Here is a 24160-nt window from a genome sequence, read left to right as displayed (position 1 = left end):
GTGTTAACTCGCAAAATTTAGAACGAAACGTAAAAACGTTAAACCAAAGACGCAAGTTGCGATATGTTAAGTCACAAAATTTAGAACCAAGCATAAAGCGAAAAATTTGTGGAAAATGAAAACTATAAAGGATGAAAGTTGAAAGTACAAAAAGTTATGAGAATAGATTACAAAAGATAAAAAGTTTTGGGTTAAAAGTAAAAAAAAAACGAATAGTTTTGGGTTAAAAGTAATTTATGAAATACTTTTGGGTGAAAAGTAAAAAAAAAAATCAATTTTTAAAAATGAAAAACCCCCAAAGCCAACGTTACGACAACCATATGCATAACCATTTTTTCTTTGAAAAGCCCCCAAAGCACACCGCGCGTTGCGGCGGGGCGTAAAACGGTGTGTCAAATAGTACTAATGTCACACAACCGTCACCGACCACCAACACTGACTCGACCTAGGATATGCGTGTTGCGACGAACCTGTCAAACATGGAAAAATAGAGGTAAAAACATTGAAATACACATGCGCGTTGCGTCATGTTAACTCGAAAAATTTAGAACTATACGTAAAACGAAAATTTGCGAAAGATGAAAAGTATAAGTGACAAAAGTTGCGAAGTTAAATTGCAAATAATGAAAAGTTTTGGGTTAAAGTTAAAAAAACAAATTATATAGGGTTAAAATTGAAAAAGATAAAAACCTTTTGGTTAAAAGTAAAAAATTCAACTTTTTTTTTTGAAAAACTCACAAAGCACAATATAAAAGTTGTTATGCACAAAATACTTGCAAACTTATATATGGAATAATAATGAAATGTTAGGTTGGAATATTATTTGTACTAAAAAGTATTCTGATATATAATAATAATAAATTTATTATTAAAGTGTTTGAACAAAATTTTCTTGTTTTTTAGTTGTTGTTAAAAAGAATGTGACCAGACTGAAAGAATGAAAAGTCAACGTAAGCGGCTGTTACGTTTGTAGAGTATGAGTGTGTATTATACATAAAATAAAAAATACAAGGGTTCTGCTAAAAATAGGTCTTGCCTGAGAAGAGCATCAAGGAACAAGAACGCGCTATGTGTACATTGTTAGTTTTTCCGAATGGCAACTTCTATAAATGATATAGAGCATCCACTTAGTTTTCGAACAGCAACTTCGATAAATTGTTAGTTTTCGAATGACAAGTTCATCCACTTATCCCGTATAAGGGTAGTGAGATTGGATTTATAACTACACCAAATATACACATCCTCTTTAATTAGATCAACAATCTTTGTGACCGGTATGAAGTTGTCATTGAAGACCATCATGTTTCTAGCATCCCAAGTTTACTAGTATTTGCTTTTATTTATAAATGCAAAACGCATCATTGTTATACAGTAAAACTGTGTTGTTTTATCAAATACCACACAAGTTTCATAATAAGGATAAAATAATAAACGCATAATAGTACAATAAAACATAATTATGAATACTAATTAATAACTCAATTTTCATTATGACAATTAAACTACACCCTCAAGTAGTAAACAAGCCAATTTCTTACATAATATTATCATTTTCTGATTAATAAAGATCAGATTTTAAAAATATAGTAATATTTTACTTATATTAAAGATAAAAAAATATTCAATTCGACGTTTACAAAATAATTGCTTATGAAAAAATATCAATAATTGTGGAATTTTTTTAACCCCTTTAATTTATTTTATTATTTGGATCTCAGCTATTGATTTCCTTTAATCAAAAGTCCACATCTTTACAACATTTTAAGTTCAACGTATATTACTATTGAAGTGGAACAATTGACACATAAGGCTATGAAAAGTTAAAGGAAAAAAAACACATGTTATGTACGCGTCATGTAGACACTATTTAGGCACGTATTATTGTTTTCACACTCATACTCACTAGTTAAGTGTGTAGTGGTATGAACAGTGTGGTGATATGTGTGAACTTTTTTTAATCTTTCAATACATGTTATTAATTATTTTTAACAAAGAATATTAAGTTTTTTAAACAATTATTTATTATCCAGAAATATTAATGTAAACACGTGTCAAAATCGTTTATGAGATGAAAAATAATTTTTTTGGAGAACAACTCTGTTTCTGTTAAAATTTATATCACTATATTCATAAGTAAAAAAGACTACGGATTTAGATTCTTTTTAATTAACAAACACAAGTTATTTGAAAATAATTGAAATAATATTTTTAAATAATGAGCTAAAAAAATAAAAATAAAATCAAAGGATGACGTGAACCTATTTGATTGGCATGTGGAAATCAAGCGTAAATCAATGATTATTCTCTCACGCCCGTTCAAAAGCCATTGCCTAAACGCCCCTCACAGGAGAGAGGCTTGGTATATATGCATGTGCCTGTGGGCATGGAGATAACGTGACACGCGCTATTGGGTGGTATCTGAATGGAGTTGAAATAGAAATGGGATTGGAGGATTATAATATTATTTTTATATTCTGATAAATACATTTAATAATAATAAAAAACAATTATTTTTATTTAGATATAAACCTTTAAAACGTAGAAATTAAAGATATGAAAACTGGAATTCCATTTTAACACAAACAAATAAAAGATTATACAAAAATTAACATTAACAGTAGATTACAAAAGTCACTCACTACACAAAGTGACAAAACCATTACCCTTAAATCACAATCACTCAAACAAAAGAAAAAAAAAGTGGCCCCACATCACGTTTCCGACATGGCATCATCACAACCGTCCATTGTTACAAATAAAACGTTGCAATGAAACCAATTAATCCCCCCATCAAGCCATGCAAACCAAGACGTAAATCAACACTCGAGCTAGCAGTACTGTCCGTAGCCGGAGTATCATCATCCCCAGCTTTCTTCTTCTTCTTCTTCTTTTCGGGCTCGGGTGCGGGTGCGGCCGCTGGTGGTTGAGGACCAAACAAGCTCATGGGCAAAAGAACCTTGTCCACTTGATACACAGCAAGTTGACCATCAGTGTAGATCGTATTCTGCAGCGTGGCATTAACAACACCCGTAGTTAGATTAACCGAGGTGCCGTTAGTCGTAATATTCAATGGAAAGTTATAGTAAGTGCTATCACCGGCTTGTGTCCTCAATGGATTGCTTAGGGTTTGGAATTGTGAGGTGGATATGAACGTGGGGATGACATGGAATTTAACGAGTTCGTCCTTTTGTTGGTCGTTGAGCGAGTTGAGCACGCCTGGGGCAAGGCTGGAGAAGGCGCTGTCGGGTGGTGCTAGCACGGTCATGCCTTGTTGGGAGTTGTTGAGTTGTGTGTTTATTTGGTCACCAACTTTGGTTATGCCATAGAGGCGGATTAGGGTGGTGTATTGGCTAGCTTTTTCTAAGATTTTGGTGATGTTGGTGGGAAGTGGTGGTCCGGGGGCCGGGGCCGGTGCCGGTTGAGCTATGGTGGTGGTGCATAGGAGGAATATGAGTGGTATTGAGAGTTGGAAGGTGAGAAAATGTGGTGTCATTTTGTTACTCTTTTTGTTTTGGAAAAATAGAAGGGTTGATAAGATAATTAGGGGTGAGATGAGTTGGAATGCATTGAGGTTTATATGGACAGGGGGTGGGGTAGGGTGTAGGGTGAAGGTGGGGTAGGGTGGAGGATGAGAGTATAGTGATTATTTGGTAAGATGTTTAAAATTGAAGTTGGTGATAGGTTGCAGTTTTAGTTAAAATTGTAATTTCAGGTTTCTGCTTTTTTTTAATTATATTAAGTTAATATATAGTTGTCATATTTCTTGATGTGAACATGATAAGTTTTAAGAAACTGTTTTGTAATAATGATGAAGAAAATAACACATGGTTAAATGATGTAAAGATTTATGTGAAAAATTACTTTCATTCTTAGACCTTATACTATACTTTATATATTTAGTTAACTCTTGTTTAATATGCATTGTTAGGGTGAGGGGCACCTGCGGGTTGGCTAGCGGGTACCCTTTACTCACACCCAAACACCGTCATTGGTGGGGTTGACTAGAGAGAGTTGTGTGTATAGAAAGAGAATAGGGTAAAAAGGTTAGGTCCATTTTTTAGAATAGTGGAGTTACTAAATCGGGTAGTTTATGGTGGTAGATAGACCAAGTGACCATGGCACAAGAAGATTAACGAGACTTAGGGTAGAGGGGTTAACCTTATAGAGCTCCTCTCATCATTAATCAATCATTAATTTTATTTTAAATTTATTCCTTTCTTTTTAATTTATAACTAAAATTAAACAACAAATAAAATAAATATACAAATAACTATATTCAAACATGACACATTAAAACACATAAAAAAAATATTATTATTTCTACCCGTCATCTTCGCCGTCAACAAGGTTAAACCATATATGTTAAATTAAATCCGCTCGAAGATTCAAGTGTGTATCCTTGTCACGTATCTTCATTCGGATAGCTTCTTTCTCGGCGTATTCGTCGATTGAAATGTATCGTCAAAGTCGCACAAAAGGCTCTAGAAATGTCCTCCATGATCATGTTATGCAAGATAATACACGTTTGCATTACGTTTCTCATTTTTCTCTTTTTATATATATATGTGAGGGTTGAGCAATGATAGTCCATCATTTCTTTAACACTTTGAATGCTCGTTTGACATATTTTCTTGTCGACTCATGTTTTTTCTTGTAATACACATGTTTAATGTCATCCAGACACGAAGCAGTTTTCATCGACGTAAAACACTCCGGATAAATACCGTCGACAAGATAATACATGTACTTGTACCAAACATCATTTGCGTAAAATGATAAATTTGGTACAACCCCGTCTATGATATGATCAAACAGATTCGATGATTATAAAACAGCGATATCATTGTGTCACACCCCGATTTCCACGTGTCTCACCGGTGGGCCCGGTGGGAGATTACCGTGACATAGTTGGCAACATTATAGTCAAACCACACAATATATATGAATGCACAGCGGAAGCATAAAGATAATATATTTCAACGTTAAGTGTAATATCAAAGTATCACCAATGTTGAAATAAAATCCACAGGGGATCAAATAATAAATAACAAAAGTATTGTTCAACAGACTTCAGGCATCTTAAGCTTGCGAGACTTCTAGTGATGCTAAGGAGAAATCCCAGCCAATTACGCATAGTACCTGCATTTAGTCTTTTTGGGAAAATACGTCAGTTTACACTGGTAAATACATTCAACCGACACTTTTGTAAAATGTTTAATAAAATTGGTTTAAATGCTCAAGGCACAAACTCTTTATAACTTGGGATAATTTATAATCAAATCTTGTAAAGAATTACATGTTACTATGCGTTCGGTCGCCCGAGTCGTGTCGGGTTAAAGTTTAATAGACACGCCACATAGTATAAAACCGTGGCGAGTAAACCAACGGCTACACTTTTATAGTCATGGACATAATGCCGGGTGTACGCCTACACCCGGATGTCGAGGTCGTGGCCATTCGTAAATGCTGCCAAGGATATCCGGGACATGGTCATTAAGCCCCCAAAGGCGTCAAGCCAACAAAACAAGTTTTTAAACGGGTCACATTGATAATACCCAACTACTAATGAGTTGGGGTCAATTGCCCGACCAAGCGGTATTTTAAATACCGTAACCCAAGCCCGTATAACGGAAAATAAGTTAAAAGTATTTACCTTTGCAAGTATAATTCCTTAATTGAAATAAATTGCAGATAGCTTTTACTGGTCCTCCTAATCTGGAACGAAGGTTTTATAATAACCTATTAGAATCCTAACGGGTCTTTAATTTAGCCGTATCTTAGACCGGTCAGTTTCAAAGGATTGATACGGTTTAATCGCGTGAAAGGCAATAACCGGGAATGGAATGTGATTTTGACCCAACAAGTTTGAAGACTTGTTTTATAGGGGTATAGTAATCACACTCTGTAATTTGGGGTCAAAACAATATGGTTTGACCCGTTTCGGCTAGTTTATGTAAACTAGTTACATAAGACGAACTATGCGCGCAAAAGGCGTAACGGGTAACCGTAGGAGTCCTACACTGTTCTCCTAAGTCAATATGCCTTAAAGAGGTTGTGGTATCAGTAGGATACCTTCCATAATGCCCGTAACAAGTTTAAGTTCATTTTATGCCCCGAAGGGGTATTTCGGTCTTTTTAAAGATTATAAAAGAGGTTTCAGAGTTCTACAGGAAATCTGAGTTTCCCAAACAGTTTATAAAGTCTAAAATACTTTATTTATTATTTAAAATCAGTAGCAACTGGAATCGGGTCAAAAGACCTTGTAGAACTCAAGTTATGGCCGAAAAGGGTATATTCGGTATTTACCGAACCGTTGCCATAACCGCAGGTTATGAGCAGGTTAAAAATAATTAAAAATCTTTAAAAATCCCAAAATATTATTTTACATCAGTGAGTAAAAGTTTTGGTGTCGAAATCCGGGTTTAGATAGGCGTTATGCTAATTGCGCTATTTAAGTACTAAAGTTTCGCAATTTGCGCTATTTAGCATAACTCTTATTCTGGACCTCGGATTGACATGAAATTTTAGGGACATGCTTAGAAATCAGTAACCAAGATTATGATCCTTTCACATGTCCGAAATTCTCGTTTTAAATTAAAAAGGGCGTTACGGTCAACTTTTAAGCATTTAACGGAAATGTGTAAAAGACTCGGACAAACAACGAACCGGTCACAGGGGTTTATACCATCATGTAACCTGGTCCTAAGAGAGTCCTAAGGCATATCTAAATCAAACTTTAACGGATCAGAACTGAAGTCAATGCAAAAGTCAAACTTTTGCAACTTTCGGCTCCGAACCGGGTCTAAACAGAAAATGGTTGGATCAAACAAGCTTAGACTAGTTTATATACTTATTATCATGTTTTATGAGTGTTCAAACATGTTACATATCATCTACATTACAGATTATGCAAATATCGCAAAATAACATTTATGTTGACTTTTTCTAAGCACGTTTGACTCGATATTTGAACTAGTTAGAGTGGGAATCAGAGGGTGCCCTTTTAGGGGTTTAATGCCCACATGATTACCATCATATAACTATCTTTGATTCGACAAATCACTGGACCATTCGTGATTTATCGCAAAGTCAATCGTTAATTACGACGGATTGACTTTTAGGCTAAAACTGTGGAAAAACGAAACCACAAAGGGTTAGGCAACTTACAGAAGCTTGGTGCACGACTTAGAATGATAGAGGAAAGCTTGAGAGCTCCAGAAATGATCAGAAGGCAAGTTTTGAGGTGTGTTTCACTTATGCACAATGAGGTGCCTTTTATAGTGAAAAAATGGACTCAAGATCATTACACATCACCCTACCATGGAGCATGGATGTTCAGCAGGTGGCCCTTGGTGCTAGGGGTCAGGTAGAGGGCGCCCATGCTTCATTTATTGCTCAAATGATCGTTCACAACTTCAAACAACAAGTCTGTCCAAAGTTTCTGCATCTGGGACTTGCACGCGGCCCACATTAGGATCAAGCAACTCACACGCGGGCCGCATGGATCCTAATGTCAGAAAACAGATCTTCAACTGGCGCGCGGCCCGCATTGGCTCATGCCTAACTTCAACGCGGCCCGCATGAGGTCTGTTTTCAAAGATTTTCAAATCTTTTGTAATGATTAACCTGACCTTTCGGTTTCGAAGGGGTAACTTTGCGATTTGGCCCTCGATTATTTACCATTAAGGGCCTCGTGCCTTTTACCCGCACTGTTAAGTCCCTGGTTAGTTTAATTACTATCCGAAAAGCCTTAACTTTCATTGTTGACGCTTTTAACCTCTCTCATACGAATTTGATCATAACTTTCTCGTTTTAAAACGGAACTTCGCGAAACTTATGTAGTATATTCTAGTGAGCGTATTTTACTGTTACAAAGCCTCGGGTTCGTCAAAGGGTCACTCAGAGGTATCAATTAAACATGTTGACACAATTAACCCCTGTAGCTTGTAATCTCTTACTTTCTTCCGCGTTTCGCTCCGTACGATCCATGATTTATTCGTTTGAAGGTACGAGCATCGTTTAGGGTTACTATACAGTATATTTACCCTTCGTTGACATTTATAACCCTCGAATTTACTTATTTTCAAGGTTTGTCAACTTTGTCCTTTATTAAATATTTAATGCCACATGTAAACTCATGACACGTGTTAACACCTTATTGGACACAAAATTTCGAGGTGTTACATCCTCATCCCCTTAAAATAAATCTCGACATGAGATTTACTCAAACAAATAAGGGTACTTTTCTTTCATCGTGGCTTCAACCTCCCACGTGAACTCGGGACCTCTACGGGCATCCCATTTGACCTTTACTATAGGTACATGCTTCCTTCGAAGCTTCTTTACCTGTCGATCTTCAATCGACAAAGGTTTCTCCACAAATTTCAAGCTCTCATCTATATGCACATCTGTGTGTGGTATCACCAATGATTCATCAGTGAAGCATATCTTTAGATTGCAGATGTGGAACACATTATGAATTCCACTGAGCTCTTCCGGCAAGTTTAACTTATAGGCAACGGACCCGACACGTTCGATAACCTCGAAAGGTCCTATGTATCTCGGGCTTAGTTTGCCTTTCTTACCGAAACGCATCACCCCCTTCTAGGGTGACACTTTAAGTAACACCTTTTCACCTACTTCGAAGTGAAAATCTTTACGCTTCAGATCCGCGTAACTCTTCTGCCTATCTCGGGCAGCCTTGAGACGGTCTCGAATCTGGACAATCTTGTCCGTCGTTTCGAAGATTATCTCTGGTCCTGATAATTGGACATCTCCAACTTCCGCCCAACAAACAGGCGATCTACATTTTCTACCGTATAATGCCTCGAAAGGCGCAGCCTTTATGCTGGTATGGTAGCTATTGTTGTAGGAGAATTCGATTAGTGGTAGGTTCTTATCCCAACTACCACCCAAATCGATAGCACATGCACGCATCATGTCTTCCAACGTTTGAATAGTACGCTCACTCTGACCGTCTGTCTGAGGATGGTAAGCCGTACTAAAATTCAAACGTGTGCCCAAAGATTGCTGGAAGCTTTTCCAGAAGTGTGACGTGTATCTAGTATCCCTATCGGAGATAATAGACACAGGTATGCCATGCAAGGCTACAATCTTATCAACGTATAATTGGGCCAACGTGTCGGAGCTATAAGTCTCCTTGATGGGTAAGAAATGAGCTGACTTAGTCAGTCTATCGACTATAACCCATATTGTGTCATTTCCTTTCCTCGTCTTGGGTAACTTGGTAATAAAATCCATAGTTACACATTCCCACTTCCATTCGGGAAGTTCAGGCTGTTGTAGCAAGCCTGACGGCTTTTGATGCTCAGCTTTGACTTGCGCACAAGTCAAGCATTTGGCTACATAAGCGGCTACAGACTTTTTCAAGCCTATCCACCAATAATTTGCCTTTAGATCCTAATACATTTTATCTGCTCCAGGATGGACATAATATTTGGAACTATGAGCTTCCTGGAGGATAACATCTCGTAGTCCTCCATAAATTGGAACCCATATTCGTCCATTTAATTGTAAAATCCCGTCCTTGCTAAGAGTTAACTGCTCCTCAGTTACTCCCAGCTTCTCTTTAGGATAGTTAGCTTCCAACACAGCCTCTCGCTGTGCAGCTAATAACCTTTCAATCAAATTATTCTTTTCTTCAATGCTCTTGGCATTGATTCGGATGGGTTTCACCCTTTCCTTTCTACTTAAGGCATCAGCGACTACATTCGCCTTGCCGGGATGATATCTGATTTCACAATCATAATTATTTAAAGTCTCCATCCAACGGCGTTGCCTCATGTTTAACTCCTTCTGATTAAACAGGTGTTGAAGGCTTTTATGATCCGAATAGATCACAAACTTGATACCATACAGATAATGCCTCCACAGTTTTAGTGCGAACACAACGGCACCCAGCTCCAAGTCATGGGTGGTGTAATTCTTCTCGTGCACCTTTAACTGTCTCGAAGCATAGGCAATAACCTTGCCTTTCTGCATGAGCACACACCCCATGCCTGTGTGTGACACGTCGCAGTAAACTACGAACTCTTCAGTACCTTCAGGTAATATCAACACAGGAGCGTTGCTCAGCTTTTGCTTCAGAATATCAAAGGACTCTTGCTGCTTAGGGCCCTAAACAAATTTTATCTTCTTCTTGGTCAGGGAAGTTAAGGGCGCAGCAATCCTTGAAAAGTTTTCAATGAATCGCCTGTAGTATCCTGCTAACCCCAGGAAACTACGAATCTCTGTAGGCGTCTTTGGCTCTTGCCAATTCATGATAGCTTCAACTTTAGCGGGATCCACCTGGATACCACGTTCGCTGACAACGTGTCCTAGAAATTGGACTTCTCGTAGCCAAAATTCGCACTTGGAGAATTTGGCATAGAGTTTCTCATTATGCAGGAGTTTGAGAATACAACGAAGGTGTTTCTCATGGTCAGCTTGGTTCTTAGAGTAGATAAGAATGTCGTCGATGAAAACGATGACGAATTTATCTAAGTACGGCTTGCAGACGCGATTCATGAGATCCATGAACGCATCCGGTGCATTAGTGAGCCCAAAAGGCATCACTAGGAACTCGTAGTGACCGTAACGAGTCCTAAATGCGGTTTTATGTACGTCTTCATCTCTGACTTTCAGTTGATGGTAGCCTGACCTCAAGTCAATCTTCGAAAAATAACTTGCCCCTTGTAACTGATCGAACAAATCGTCGATCCTCGGCAAGGGATATCTATTCTTTATCGTGACTTTATTAAGCTCGCGATAATCGATGCACAGACGCATCGATCCGTCCTTCTTCTTAACAAACAGGACAGGTGCTCCCCAGGGAGACGAACTGGGTTTTATGAAACCTATAGCTAGTAGTTCATCCAGCTGGGTCCTCAACTCCTTCATTTCGGTTGGTGCTAGCCTGTAAGGTGCTCTAGCAATAGGTGCTGCTTCAGGGATGATATCGATCCTGAATTCCACTTGTCTATCTGGTGGCAAACCAGGTAGATCTTCAGGGAAGACTTCTGGATACTCCGAAATGACGGGAATGTCTTCTATCTTCAGTTTAGGCTCATCAAAAATCACCTGTGCCATGTAGATGACACAACCCTTCTTTAGACATTTTGAAGCCTTGAGCATAGTCACTTGCTCAGGCAATCCGTACTGGGTATCTCCCCGAATGGTAAGCGATTCACCAGACGGAGTCTTTATCACCACTTGCTTTCTGTTGCAGACGATTTGGGCCTGGTTGTGAGATAACCAGTCCATGCCCAATACTAGGTCAAAACCGGCCAATTTAAAGGGAAGTAGAGATAGAGGAAAAGAGTGGTTCTTAATGGATATCACACATCCATCTAACACAGTGGAGACGGTTTCTATGGTACCATCTGCTAGCTCTACCTCATAATTCACATTTAAGGTTTTGACAGGCATATTCAGCAATTTGCAAAATTTATGATCTACGAAAGACTTATCAGCGCCTGAATCAAAAAGTACTCTTGCAAAGATATCATTTACGAGAAAAGTACCTGTGATCACGTTATCATCCAGCACTGCTTCTTCCGCCTCCATCCTGAAGACTCTAGCATTGTTCTTCTTGGCCTCTTCCGGCTTCTTGGCATATTTAGGGCAGTTGCTTTTAATGTGCCCCTTCTCATTGCAGTTATAGTAGGTTGCATCTTTTATCTTCTTGCAGTCCACAGTCTTGTGGTCCTTGGACTTGCACAACCCGCAAGCATACGACTTCGACTGAGTCTGCGAGTTTGATTCGAGCCTACGCTTCCCAAAGTGATGTCTCTTGCAAGTCTTGCACTTGGGCTTCTCACCAGCCTGTTGCCCATCCTTCCTTGACTCCGACCCTCTCTTGTTATCACCGTTTCCACGGTGCTTCTTGCCCGACCTCCGTGAAGTATCGTCCTCACGCTTTCTCTTTTCCGCTTCTTTGTTCCTTAGCGATCTTTGTCGGACCGCATCCAGAGTAAGGGACAAAGATATGCCGGCTACAGATCAAAAGGTCGCTGGCCGAGAGGCCTTCACGCTTGCCTTTATTTCGGGGGCTAACCCACCGATAAAACGAGCGATTCTCTTTGGCTCCAGGGTTACCAGATATGGAACCAACCGGGACATCGTGTTGAAGCTCGTTAGGTAAGCTTGACAGTCATGGTTTGTCATCACCAAGGACAGGAAGTCAGTCTCTATCTTTTCAACCTCATGTTGAGGGCAGTAATTTTCCTTGATGAGAGAGATGAATTCCTCCCATGACATGTTGTATAGAACAGCCTTTCCCGAGGCCTGAACCAACGCCCTCCACCAAGCCAGGGCCTCGCCCTTGAATGATTGAGACAGAAACTTTACCACATCTCTTTCTGCACAGCCGCTGATATCCACCACGGTGTCCATCTCGTCAAGCCACGTCATACAATCAACCGCTCCTTTCTCCCCAGTGAAGTCTTGGGGTTTGCATGATACAAAGTACTTGTAGGTGCAGCCTCTGGCGCGAGATGCGTCAGTATATACTCTTCCTTGACGGACACTATTTTCATTGGATGAATGATTATCATCATCCTTTTTGGGCTTAGACGGTGGTTTGCTGTGAGACTTTGAGTGGGTTTTCGGCTTGGAGTGTGGTTTGGATATGGTTCGGCTCCGAGATTCGGTATACTCCTCGTATTGTCGATCCAGAGCTGCCTTAACAGCATTGTCGACAAGAGCCTTTAGTTCTGCGCCCGTCAAATGGACCTGGGCGTTATCATATTCGTCTTCTTTTGAGTGGCTATTTTCTCCACTAGGATCAGCCATGGTAACTTGAATCTGTTACAGAAGATAACGAAAATTTTATTTAGGAGTTTATTATGGAATTGTCTTTTATGGCAATTCATTAACCATGGTAACAGGGACCATATCTGGTTAATTTGTTACTCACTCTTATTTAGGATTTGAATATAACTTATCCTAATTACAAACAATATTGTTATTGGCATAAAAGCCTAGTCACGAGGACGTTTTTATAATATTAGCCGAGATTACAGAGAATCAAGGTATGGAGGATTGAACCGTAGTCCTTTTACCCTTTCTGACAGGGAGTCATAGACCACCACTGTCCTTTGTCTTATTTGACAATAATTATGGCCCATAGGCACTACATCACTAATGGATGTTTAATAAGTTTGGCCCGTAGGCACTACACCACTAATGGATGTTTAATAATTTATCATCTTCATTGATGATTTAACCCATGATTTTATGAATCATTTAATTGGGCCTTGGAATCCTTAGAAGGATTCTTATATAAGAATGACGCGTGCGATTTTAACGAATCACGTCTGCCATGAACGTTAACATGATTACAGAGGTTAACTGGAATTCAGAATCTTTTAATCAGGTCTTACCATCTTGGCCGGGTCTAAAAAGACACCTGGCTAGGTTTCACTCTTAAGACTCTTTATTTAGGCAGATTTAAATTTAAAAGGAATGATTTTTGATTTATTTCATATCTAATAACAAAAATGAAATTCATAACATAACATTCCATAACTGTAAATACGATTACACGCTGCCCTAAACGGGACTTTTTAAATAAATAACTACCTACGCAGAGGTTTATAGAAAAACATATCCACGCAGGGACCAAATACAAGATAGATGTCCTCGCAGGGACTAAAAGATAAGTCCGCGTAGGGACTGAAATACGATAAATGTCCACGCAGGGACTAAATTGCAAATACAACATTACATAAGGAGACTAATGGTCTCGTTTCTTCCTTCCCTTCAGTAGGTTTGCTAAGCCTTTGAGAAATCCACGATTACTCTTGCGTTTTTGTTCGAAGTCTCGTTCCACACGGTTTAAACGGTGGAGTATTTCTTCTTGCTCCGGTGGAGAAAAACGTGGCTGCTGCGACGGTTGCTGAACCGGAGGTCTAGAGGGTATTGGATACCCATGAGCTGAGTAATCTGCTCTCCAAGAGGTTCCATGGAGGGCATTATAATTAGCCGCTATCACATATCGATCGGCATCATAGTTATAGTTGTAGTGCGTATGAGTCGGCTGCTCAAACGGATTGTATGCCGTGGAAGCGCCGTACGCTGGTATCGGATTGTCATATCCGAATGGTGGCGGAGGTGGTGCAACTGGTGCAGAATTCACCTCTGCAGGGTGACCAGAAGGTTCTCCTAATTGTGGTTCTTCTTCAGGTACTGACGGAAAGTGACTAGCACTCGAGTGGCGAGGGGTGCTGAAATGAAATTCCCCTCCTCGGGTAGACATCCGTGCGCCTGACCTTCTACGCATTGGCGGATCTGGAATTACTGGTTGAACCGGTGGCGGTGGTGGTGGCGTAACTGCCACGAACCGCGAATCCTCAGAAGGATCCTGTTGTTGCTGTTGATCATGAGGCGACTAATGATGTGAAGGTGTAAAGTACCAATTACATTGGTCGAACCTCGCCTGGTAACTATCGGGACCTTGATAGGGTGTTCCATGGAAGGATGACCCATCCAAGATCTCGATTGGATGATCGGGAGTACCCCTTGCAGGTTCGACGGGGTCTGTATCTTCGTTCATATCCACTGCATTATCTTCAGAAAAGTGATCTTCTGGCCCTAGAGGGTTATACCCTATTGGCTCTTGGACGTAATCCGCCGGATTAAATTGTCCTACGAAGAAAGGTGATGGATCGCCGTAAGATCGGTGCGAAGCAGATCGCTGTAGAGGTATAAAGGATGGTTGAGGGTTATTGGGATTATTTTCCGAATCTGGTCCAAATGAATGGCGGTATGAGGGTGTTGAGCTATGCGAGGTAGAATGTCTCGCAGGTTCAAAAAGGTTTCTCCTTCATCTCTGTGGTTCCTAACTCCTCGTACTAGAAGGAGCCCGCATGTTCGAGGGTCCAGCTTCGTGATCATTGTGAGTAATGATCGTTCCTTTGCCTCTTCCTCCTCTTCCTCGTCTGATTGCAGGTGGCATATTTCCTGCTTTCAAAACTTTAAATAACAATAACAATAAAAAGACAAACTGGAATAACAATTCGAATTTGTCCTATGTTCTTGTCTAGACTCAAGTATGTGCAATTGTGTAACTGAGATTAAACACAAAGGCTAGTGTTTAATTCACTCAGTGTTGGCTCTGATACCAACCTGTCACACCCCGATTTCCACGTGTCTCACCGGTGGTGTCACGGCCCCCGACCCGGTTTGACCCGTTTCAGGAGCCGCGGGACAGAAATCCCGTGATATTTATTTAATTGATTTTAGCAGCGGATGTTTATCAACAGGATCTTTTTAAAGCTAAAAACGTTTCCCGATTATTTTATTTCACAACTCGGGATAAAATCCCGGTAATTTACAATAACATGATTTTACTGAGAAATCTTTATTTTTATAAAACATATTTCTCTATTTTATAATGAGCCACTTTCTTAAGCTTGAAATGCTCCCCAGCACTTTTCCTGAATTACAATAGATCACCTGAAACATGTTTGAAAAAGGTTTTGTCAGCGGGAAATACTGAGTGAATCATTCTATTTATTTAAAATGACTCGTTTATTATAATTTACAGTATTAAGAGTTTTTACATATGTTTCTGATATCTACCAACTACCCACAGTATTTGTCACTCGACCAGATCTGTGACTGTGGTCATATCACCATTGGCTGCCCCAATGAATGACGTATATCACTTAATTTTAGGTTCGCCCACCTAAAGTGATTAAAACAGTAGTAATGTGCACAATACCCCACATACCGGCTGTAATTTGGTGATTACATAAACTTAATCACTGTAATTATAATTCTGAAAAAAATTTGGAGTATTGTAAAACAGTTGATAAGAAGAGAATGACTCACATTGCAGATTAACACGGACAGAATATGGTTTAGCCTTGTTAACCTAATTTAAATAATAATGCACACAAAATCGGGTTAGTGATCAATACAGCATTTACGATAACTCACGAGATCAAATTCTCACAACGAACGAAAAAGTGCGATACTTAAACATCCATCGATTTAACGACGAACGACAAAGTATAACCCTAATGTGGGCGGCACTTAAACATCCATTGGATATATTGATCGGTCAGAAAATGAATCGTAATAGCGATCGAGTTATTACCCTGTTTTGCGGTAGCACTTCGTGATCAGTGTGTGTTTAATTGTAATAATACTATGATAACTCGACGTACAGAAAGCTTTTGGCCGTCGTCTCAACTTCTGAAATCAATTGCCAATGTCGGCTATTTATACACAAAATTTGGCACGCTTACGGACCGTATGCCCTTTCCCTTACGGTCCGTAAGAGAGGCGGTCTAATTATATAGGCTAGCTGGGTTCGGGACTAGCTTTGCTGACTCAATGTTAAAACGAATTTCAATCTGTACAACGTATTTTAGAGATAATTATCACTAGGGTTTAATCCCCCCTGAGCTTTAGGGGCCCTGATCCTAATTCCAATTGTTCTAAAAATTTTAGGGTTAGTGCAGAATTACTTGGGTGTCTCAATTAGGGTTTTCTTATTGACTAATTATCATCCTAATTATGGATGTTAATGAGAGTTATTACATCCTCCCCACCTTAAGAAAAATCTCGTCCTCGAGATTCATTGAAATAGATGAGGGTATTTCCGCTTCATTTCTGACTCCAGTTCCCAAGTATATTCTGGTCCCCTCTTTGAATCGCATTTGACTTTGACTAGCACTAGTCGCTTGTGTTTGAGAAACTTGACCTTCCGGTCTTCTATTTGTAAGGGTTTCTCTATGAATTTTAACTTTTCATTTACCTCTATATTTTGAAGAGGTACTACCAGGGATTCGTCTGATAGACATTTCTTGAGATTGGATACATGAAATACATCATGTACTCCAGCTAGTTCTTCTGGTAGTTGTAAGCGATAAGCAACTGGTCCTATTCGTTGGATCACCGGGAACGGTCCAACATATCTTGGACTCAGTTTTCCTTTTTTACCGAATCGTACTACTCCTTTCCAAGGAGAGACTTTCAATAGTACTTTGTCTCCTATCTGGAATTCTAGTGGCTTGCGGCGATTGCCTGCATAGCTCTTCTGACGATCTCTAGCTGTCTTCAATCTTTCCTTGATTTGGGTTATCTTGTCTGTGGTTTCTTGCACGATTTCTGGACCTGATAATTGACTTTCTCCTATTTCTGCCCAACAAACCGGAGTTCTGCACTTGCGTCCATACAGTGCTTCGAATGGAGCGGCTTCGATGCTTGAGTGATAACTATTGTTATAGGAGAATTCGATTAATGGTAAATGGTTATCCCAATTATCACCAAAGTCAATTACACATGCTCGGAGCATGTCTTCTAGAGTTTGGATCGTCCTTTCACTTTGCCCGTCTGTTTGTGGATGATATGCAGTACTTAGATTGAGTCGGGTTCCCATTGCTTCTTGGAAGCTTGTCCAGAAACGGGAAGTGAAACGACTATCTCTATCCGATACAATGGAGAGTGGGACTCCATGTAAGGATACTACTTCATCCACATACAACTTGGCTAACCTTTCCATGCTAAAGGTTTCTTTCATAGGTAGAAAATGAGCGGATTTGGTTAACCGATCCACAATTACCCAAATAGCATCATTACCTTTTCTGGTTTTGGGTAACTTAGTAACAAAGTCCATTGTTATGAGTTCCTATTTCCATACAGGCATTTCTAACTGTTGTAGTAGTCCTGAAGGTTTCTGGTGTTCGGCTTTAACTTGTGAACAGGTTAGACACTTAGATACGTATTCGGCTATATCCTTTTTCATTCCTATCCACCAGAAATTCTTTCTTAAATCTTGGTACATCTTATTGTTTCCTGGATGTACAGTATTCCTAGATTTACGAGCTTCCTCTAAAATCTTTGATCTTAAATTTCCCTGTTCAGGTACCCAAATTCTGCTGTTGTGGAATTTCCAAATTCCATCATTTCCTTGTCCCAATTCTTTTAGGTAACCTTTCATTCCTTCACCATCATCCTTGATTGCTGTTTCCTGAATTTCCTTCAATTGTTCCATTAAATCTACTTGTAGATTTATTCTAAGAGCACGGACTCGCTTTTGCTTCTCATGATACTTACGACTTAAGGCATCTGCGACTACGTTTGCCTTTCCTTCGTGATATTGAATATCACAGTCGTAATCACTCAGGATTTCCATCCATCTTCTTTGCCTCATATTTAACTCTTTTTGACCAAATATATACCTTAAACTTTTATGATCTGTATAAACAGTAAACTTACTTCCATACAGATAATGTCTCCATATCTTAAGGGCAAAAACTATAGCTCCTAATTCTAAATCATGAGTCGTATAGTTTTCCTCGTGCTTCTTCAATTGTCTGGAAGCATACGCAATTACCTTCTTGCGTTGCATTAACACACATCCGAATCCTAATTTTGAAGCATCACAATATACTTCAAAGTCTTCTGTTCCTTCTGGTAAGGCTAAGATTGGAGCATTGGTTAATTTCTGCTTCAAGATTCTAAAGGCTTCTTCTTGTTTAGGTCCCCATTCAAACTTAATGGCTTTACAGGTTAGCTTAGTTAATGGTACAGCTATCTTGGAAAAATCCTTAATAAACCGTCTATAATACCCGGCTAAACCTATAAAACTTCTAATTTCCATTGCGGTTTGCGGAACCTTCCAATTGGTAATTGCTTCTATCTTAGCAGGATCTACGTGAATACCTTCATGATTTACCAGGTGTCCTAAGAATTGCACTTCTTGTAGCCAAAATTCACACTTCGAGAATTTGGCGTACAACTTTTCTTTTCTTAACAAAGTTAAGAGTGCATGCAAGTGCTGACAATGTTCGTCCTGACTTTTTGAATAAATAAGTATATCGTCTATGAAAACAATTACAAATTTATCCAAATATGGTTTACAGATCCTGTTCATCATGTCCATGAATGCTGCAGGTGCATTAGTTAACCCAAAGGGCATGACTGTAAACTCATAGTGTCCATACCTAGTTCTAAAAGCAGTTTTAGGTATGTCTTCTTCTTGAACCTTTAATTGATGATATCCGGAGCGCAAGTCTATCTTAGAAAAGTACTTGGCGCCTTGCAATTGATCAATAAGATCATCAATCCTAGGTAATGGGTATCGATTCTTAATTGTAACCTTATTTAGCTCTCTATAATCGATACACATTCTCATTGATCCATCTTTCTTTTTCACAAACAACACCGGTGCACCCCAAGGGGATGAACTAGGTTGTATAAATCCTTTGCTTAGTAATTCATCTAATTGCTTCTTCAATTCTAGCATTTCGGTAGGAGCTAATCGATAAGGTGCCTTGGCTATCGGTGTAGTTCCTGGAATTAGATGAATCCTAAATTCTACCTCCCTATCTGGTGGTAACCCAGGTAAATCTTCCGGGAATATATCTGGGTATTCTGAGACTACAGGAATTTCCTTAAGTTCTTTACCTTTAGTACTAATGATTACTGAAATCATATATACTATTCCTTGTTTTCGTTCATAATTAGCAACTTTCATTACTGATATGAACTTCAGTGGCTTCCGAGGTTTATCTCCTGTAATCATGATTACTTCTCCAGTAGGTGATTGAATTTCTATAGAGTTTTTATCACAAATGATTTGAGCATGGTTGGCTATTAACCAATCCATTCCTAATACAACATCAAATTCAGCTAATTTCATAGGTAATAGGTTTGCAGCAAATTTATGACCTGAAAGTTCTATTTCTACTTTTTGCAGAACCTGATTGATTTTTACTGAAGTCCCATCTTCGGTTTCGACTGTAAAAATCTGCCTAATGGTAGTTAAGGGTAACTCAAGAGCTTGGAAGAATGAAGTATTTATAAAACTTCGGTTTGCGCCAGAGTCAAACAATACTTTTGCATAAACATCGTGAACTAAAAACGTACCGGCTATCACATCCGGGATGAGCTCTGCTTCTTGAGTGGTTAGCTGGAATGCTCTGACATTCTTTTTAGTAGCTCCTTCGGTTGCCTTGGGTTTGTTGTCTACTGGTTTGACTAACTTAGGACATTCTGTTTTGAAATGTCCGGCTTCTCCACAATTGTAACAAATTATGGATTTCTTTCTGCAGTTTTCTTCACGATGTCCTATCGTTTTGCAAAAATTGCAAATTTTATTACATTTTCCAAAATGTTTCTTTTTGCAAATTTTGCAGAATGGCAAAGTTGAAGATTGCCCTGCTCCTCTTTGCTTGAAATTACTACTATTACCCACCCTAAGTCCTTGGGTAATTTTCTGAGCTAGTTCCTTCTTCTTATCTTCATCTCTTGTGCGTATCAGTTCATCAGTTAGGGTGTTAGCTAATTCTACTGCATCGTCAATAGTGCGAGGTCTCGCAGCCTTAACGATATTGCGAATTTCGCCAATTAATCCCCAAATATAGCGAGAAATGAGTACCGGTTCTGGCGAAGCCAGTGTTGGTACCACTCTAGCATATTCAAAGAATGTCGAAGTATAACCACGACAATCTACACCTATCATCCGATGATTTAGGAACTCATTTGCCATTTGTTCCTTTTCATACTCAGGACAGAATTTTCTTTCTACAAGATTCTTAAATTCTTCCCAAGTCATAGCATAAGCCCTATTTCTTCCTTTAGCTTGTAACACAGTGTTCCACCATTCGAGTGCTCCTTCTTTAAACAGATTTGATGCGTACATGACCTGATCATCTTTGGCACACTTACTTATTGCAATTACTGCTTCGGTTTTCTCTAACCAACGCAGTGATGCAGTTGCCCCTTCATTGCCTGCAAATTCAGTGGGTTTACAAGCAAGGAATTCTTTGAAAGTGCAACCAGGTGTTGCAGCTTTCAGTTTCTTAGGGAGCGGCGTGTGCTGGGATTCGTTATCATGATTAACATGATTATTGCCCCCGTTTATACTGTTACTGAAGTTATCTTCAGAAGTACGTTTACTAGGAACAATATGTTGCGGTTCGATTGGACTTTTTACAGCAGCAACGAATGCTGGAATAGCATTGGCTATCCTTTGAGCAACAATATTTTCAATATCTTGTCTAGTCATATATTGATCCCCTGGATGTTGCTCCGACTGATTAACCTCATTTACCGGTTCATTACCAATATTTGCCATCTGATAATATATATAATTTTTTTATTAGTATCTGATAAATAGCAATTACACACAAACAATCAGACAACAATACATGTATAGTCAAAACTATCGATTTCTTGATTTCATTTTATATCGGTTATAGTATGCATCAATACACACCAATATTTTACAAAGTTTTATTCGTAGTTATGTTACAGACTGATTTCACTATTTCTTTTACTATTACACAATTATAGTTTTACCATCCTCCTATCTCTCGTCACTTGTCGTCCTAAAAACGAAGTTCCCTTTCATCATACTTCCAGGCAATTTGTCCCCCTATCTCCCTGATTCTATTTCCTGCATCCATCAATTCTTCACCATAATGGCGAAGTTCCGCCATATTTTCGTTACTCATTGGTGGATTAGGTAGGGGTTCTGGATCGAATTGTGGAAGAAAGGAATAAGGGTCGTTGACAATATTTTGAAATTGCCAATCATTCGTCCACCATTCGTCCATTTCTACAGGTTGAGAGTGGACTATTGCTTCTGGGATTGCTGGTTCAAGATTTATAGGGAGTTGATTTTCAAGAGGATAGGTAAAAACATTAGTATTGACAGGCTGAATAGTCTCACAGCTTGCCAATAGAAAATCTATTTCCTCCTGAAAAGTTATTCCCTGGTTTTGGTTGGAGCTCTCTCCAATTTCTATCTGAGTTGGTCTAGAACCTTGTCCTACTTTCATTTCTATTTCTTTAGAATATTCCTCAAACTGTATTTCCATTTACCTAAAATCTTTCTTGACTTCAGTTTCCATTTCTTGCTGTTTAGAACTTTCTTTGAGTACAATTTCTTTTCCTTTTTCTAAAGGGTTGTTTATTTTAGGAAGTTTCGTAGCTGGATTTTTCCTACGTATACGACTACCCCATACATAATTCTTTCTTTTCTTTCGTTTTGGCTTTGTCAAAGGTGGAGCATTGAATTCTACAGGTTGTTCCACATCAGCAAAGTATCCAGTAAAATCTTTGGAAACTTCTACATTCACCGGGTAAAGATTGAGGTTCTGAAAAGCTTCAGATATCTCATTCATGCTGTGTAGCATATATGCAAAATGCACAAAAAGGCTAAGTTAAAACTTTGGAACAAAGTTTAACAAATAAACATTGAAGTTTTATTGCACACTATTTGTACAAAAAAACAAGAAAGAACACACTCGGATTTATTTATTTATTTACTGGGAAGTGCTATTACTAGATTTAGGGTTTTTAAAGATTTGCATGTTCTGCTACTGTGGCTAGCATATATAAATTTGCCCATCTCTCATCTAGCTTGTCTTCCCAAGGTGATTTATTGATTAATTCCTGGGTTTCCTTTTTAATCCTCTTTTCTCGGATTTGCTCCTTACTTTTCTTAATAATCATACTCCTTTTTCTAGGAGAAAGCGGTTTCTCATACTGTGCTTTTCGCACAAATATTCCTTCTTCAGGAATTGTAGGGAGTTTTGAAGATTTGGTTTGGGATGAACTTCCCTCTTCGTAGACTGACCTATCTAATTTAAGATAGATATTTTGCAGCTTTTGCTTACCCATACTGTAACTAACACATAGTCAGTTTAATAAAACACATAATCACATAATAGTAATCAGGAAAAAATTAAGTATTTCTAAATACTTAATTAGCTTAACTCAGTGGCTCTGATACCACCTTATTTCTGTCACGGCCCCCGACCCGGTTTGACCCGTTTCAGGAGCCGCGGGACAGAAATCCCGTGATATTTATTTAATTGATTTTAGCAGCGGATGTTTATCAACAGGATCTTTTTAAAGCTAAAAACTTTTCCCGATTATTTTATTTCACAACTCGGGATAAAATCCCGGTAATTTACAATAACATGATTTTACTGAGAAATCTTTATTTTTAGAAAACATATTTCTCTATTTTATAATGAGCCACTTTCTTAAGCTTGAAATGCTCCCCAGCACTTTTCCTGAATTACAATAGATCACCTGAAACATGTTTGAAAAAGGTTTTGTCAGCGGGAAATACTGAGTGAATCATTCTATTTATTTAAAATGACTCGTTTATTATAATTTACAGTATTAAGAGTTTTTACATATGTTTCTGATATCTACCAACTACCCACAGTATTTGTTACTCGACCAGATCTGTGACTGTGGTCATATCACCATTGGTTGCCCCAATGAATGACGTATATCACTTAATTTTAGGTTCGCCCACCTAAAGTGATTAAAACAGTAGTAATGTGCACAGTACCCCACATACCGGCTGTAATTTAGTGATTACATAAACTTAATCACTGTAACTATAATTCTTAAAAAAATTTGGAGTATTGTAAAACAGTTGATAAAAAGAGAATGACTCACATTGCAGATTTAACACGGACAGAATATGGTTTAGCCTTGTTAACCTAATTTAAATAATAATGCACACAAAACCGGGTTAGTGATCAATACAGCATTTACGATAACTCACGAGATCAAATTCTCACAACGTACGACAAAGTGCGATACTTAAACATCCATCGATTTAACGACGAACGACAAAGTATAACCCTAATGTGTGACGTGACCGTGTCGTCTCGATCAGTCAAAAACCCAATTAAACCTAGGTAGCTAGGGTAAGTCGGGTATCGAATCCACGAATAGCATGTGGTCAGTATTGCACGACCTGTTCGATTAGTTAGACTATTTACAAATAATGTACAAAATGATTATGAAGATTGCTATTTTTGTTTATTTGTTTGGTTTTTAAAATAAATCGGAGTGAACCGACAATGGGTATTATCTAAAACACTTGTGATTAACTAAAATTGCAACTAAATTATTAAATGATTAAAACAAGAAATTAGAGACGAGTTCCACACCCGGTTCGATTACTGCAAGACCTAGGGTTCCTACATGTTTTAACTTGATTCAATTGCATATAGTGATTAACGGATTACTATCACGAAGCTTAGGTGCCACTTGCTATCGACGTCATAGACAACGGACCGTAATGCACTTCGTTACCTCGGACATGTAAATCCTAACCTACGATAAGGCATAAGTGCACATAACCATTTCGCAAAGTCATAACTTTTAACATCGT

General features: G+C 38.6%; 1 protein-coding gene across 1 annotated transcript; it reads right to left on the bottom strand.

Annotated features, from left to right (window-relative positions):
• Window positions 1-2563: 2563 nt before the first annotated feature.
• Window positions 2564-3538, bottom strand: LOC110906081 (fasciclin-like arabinogalactan protein 12). Its single transcript, XM_022151393.2, has one exon. The coding sequence runs from the start codon at window positions 3491-3493 to the stop codon at window positions 2750-2752; it is 744 nt and encodes a 247-aa protein (XP_022007085.1). The 5' UTR covers window positions 3494-3538; the 3' UTR covers window positions 2564-2749.
• Window positions 3539-24160: the final 20622 nt, after the last annotated feature.

The sequence above is a fragment of the Helianthus annuus genome, chromosome 14 (genome assembly GCF_002127325.2).
Source record: "Helianthus annuus cultivar XRQ/B chromosome 14, HanXRQr2.0-SUNRISE, whole genome shotgun sequence".
Classification (NCBI taxonomy): Eukaryota; Viridiplantae; Streptophyta; class Magnoliopsida; order Asterales; family Asteraceae; genus Helianthus; species Helianthus annuus.
This window is presented reverse-complemented; position numbering and strand designations above follow the sequence as displayed.

Coding starts and splice junctions, on each gene's coding strand:
- LOC110906081 (XM_022151393.2), bottom strand. CDS start 3,493: ATGACACCACATTTTCTCACCTTCCAACTCTCAATACCACTCATATTC.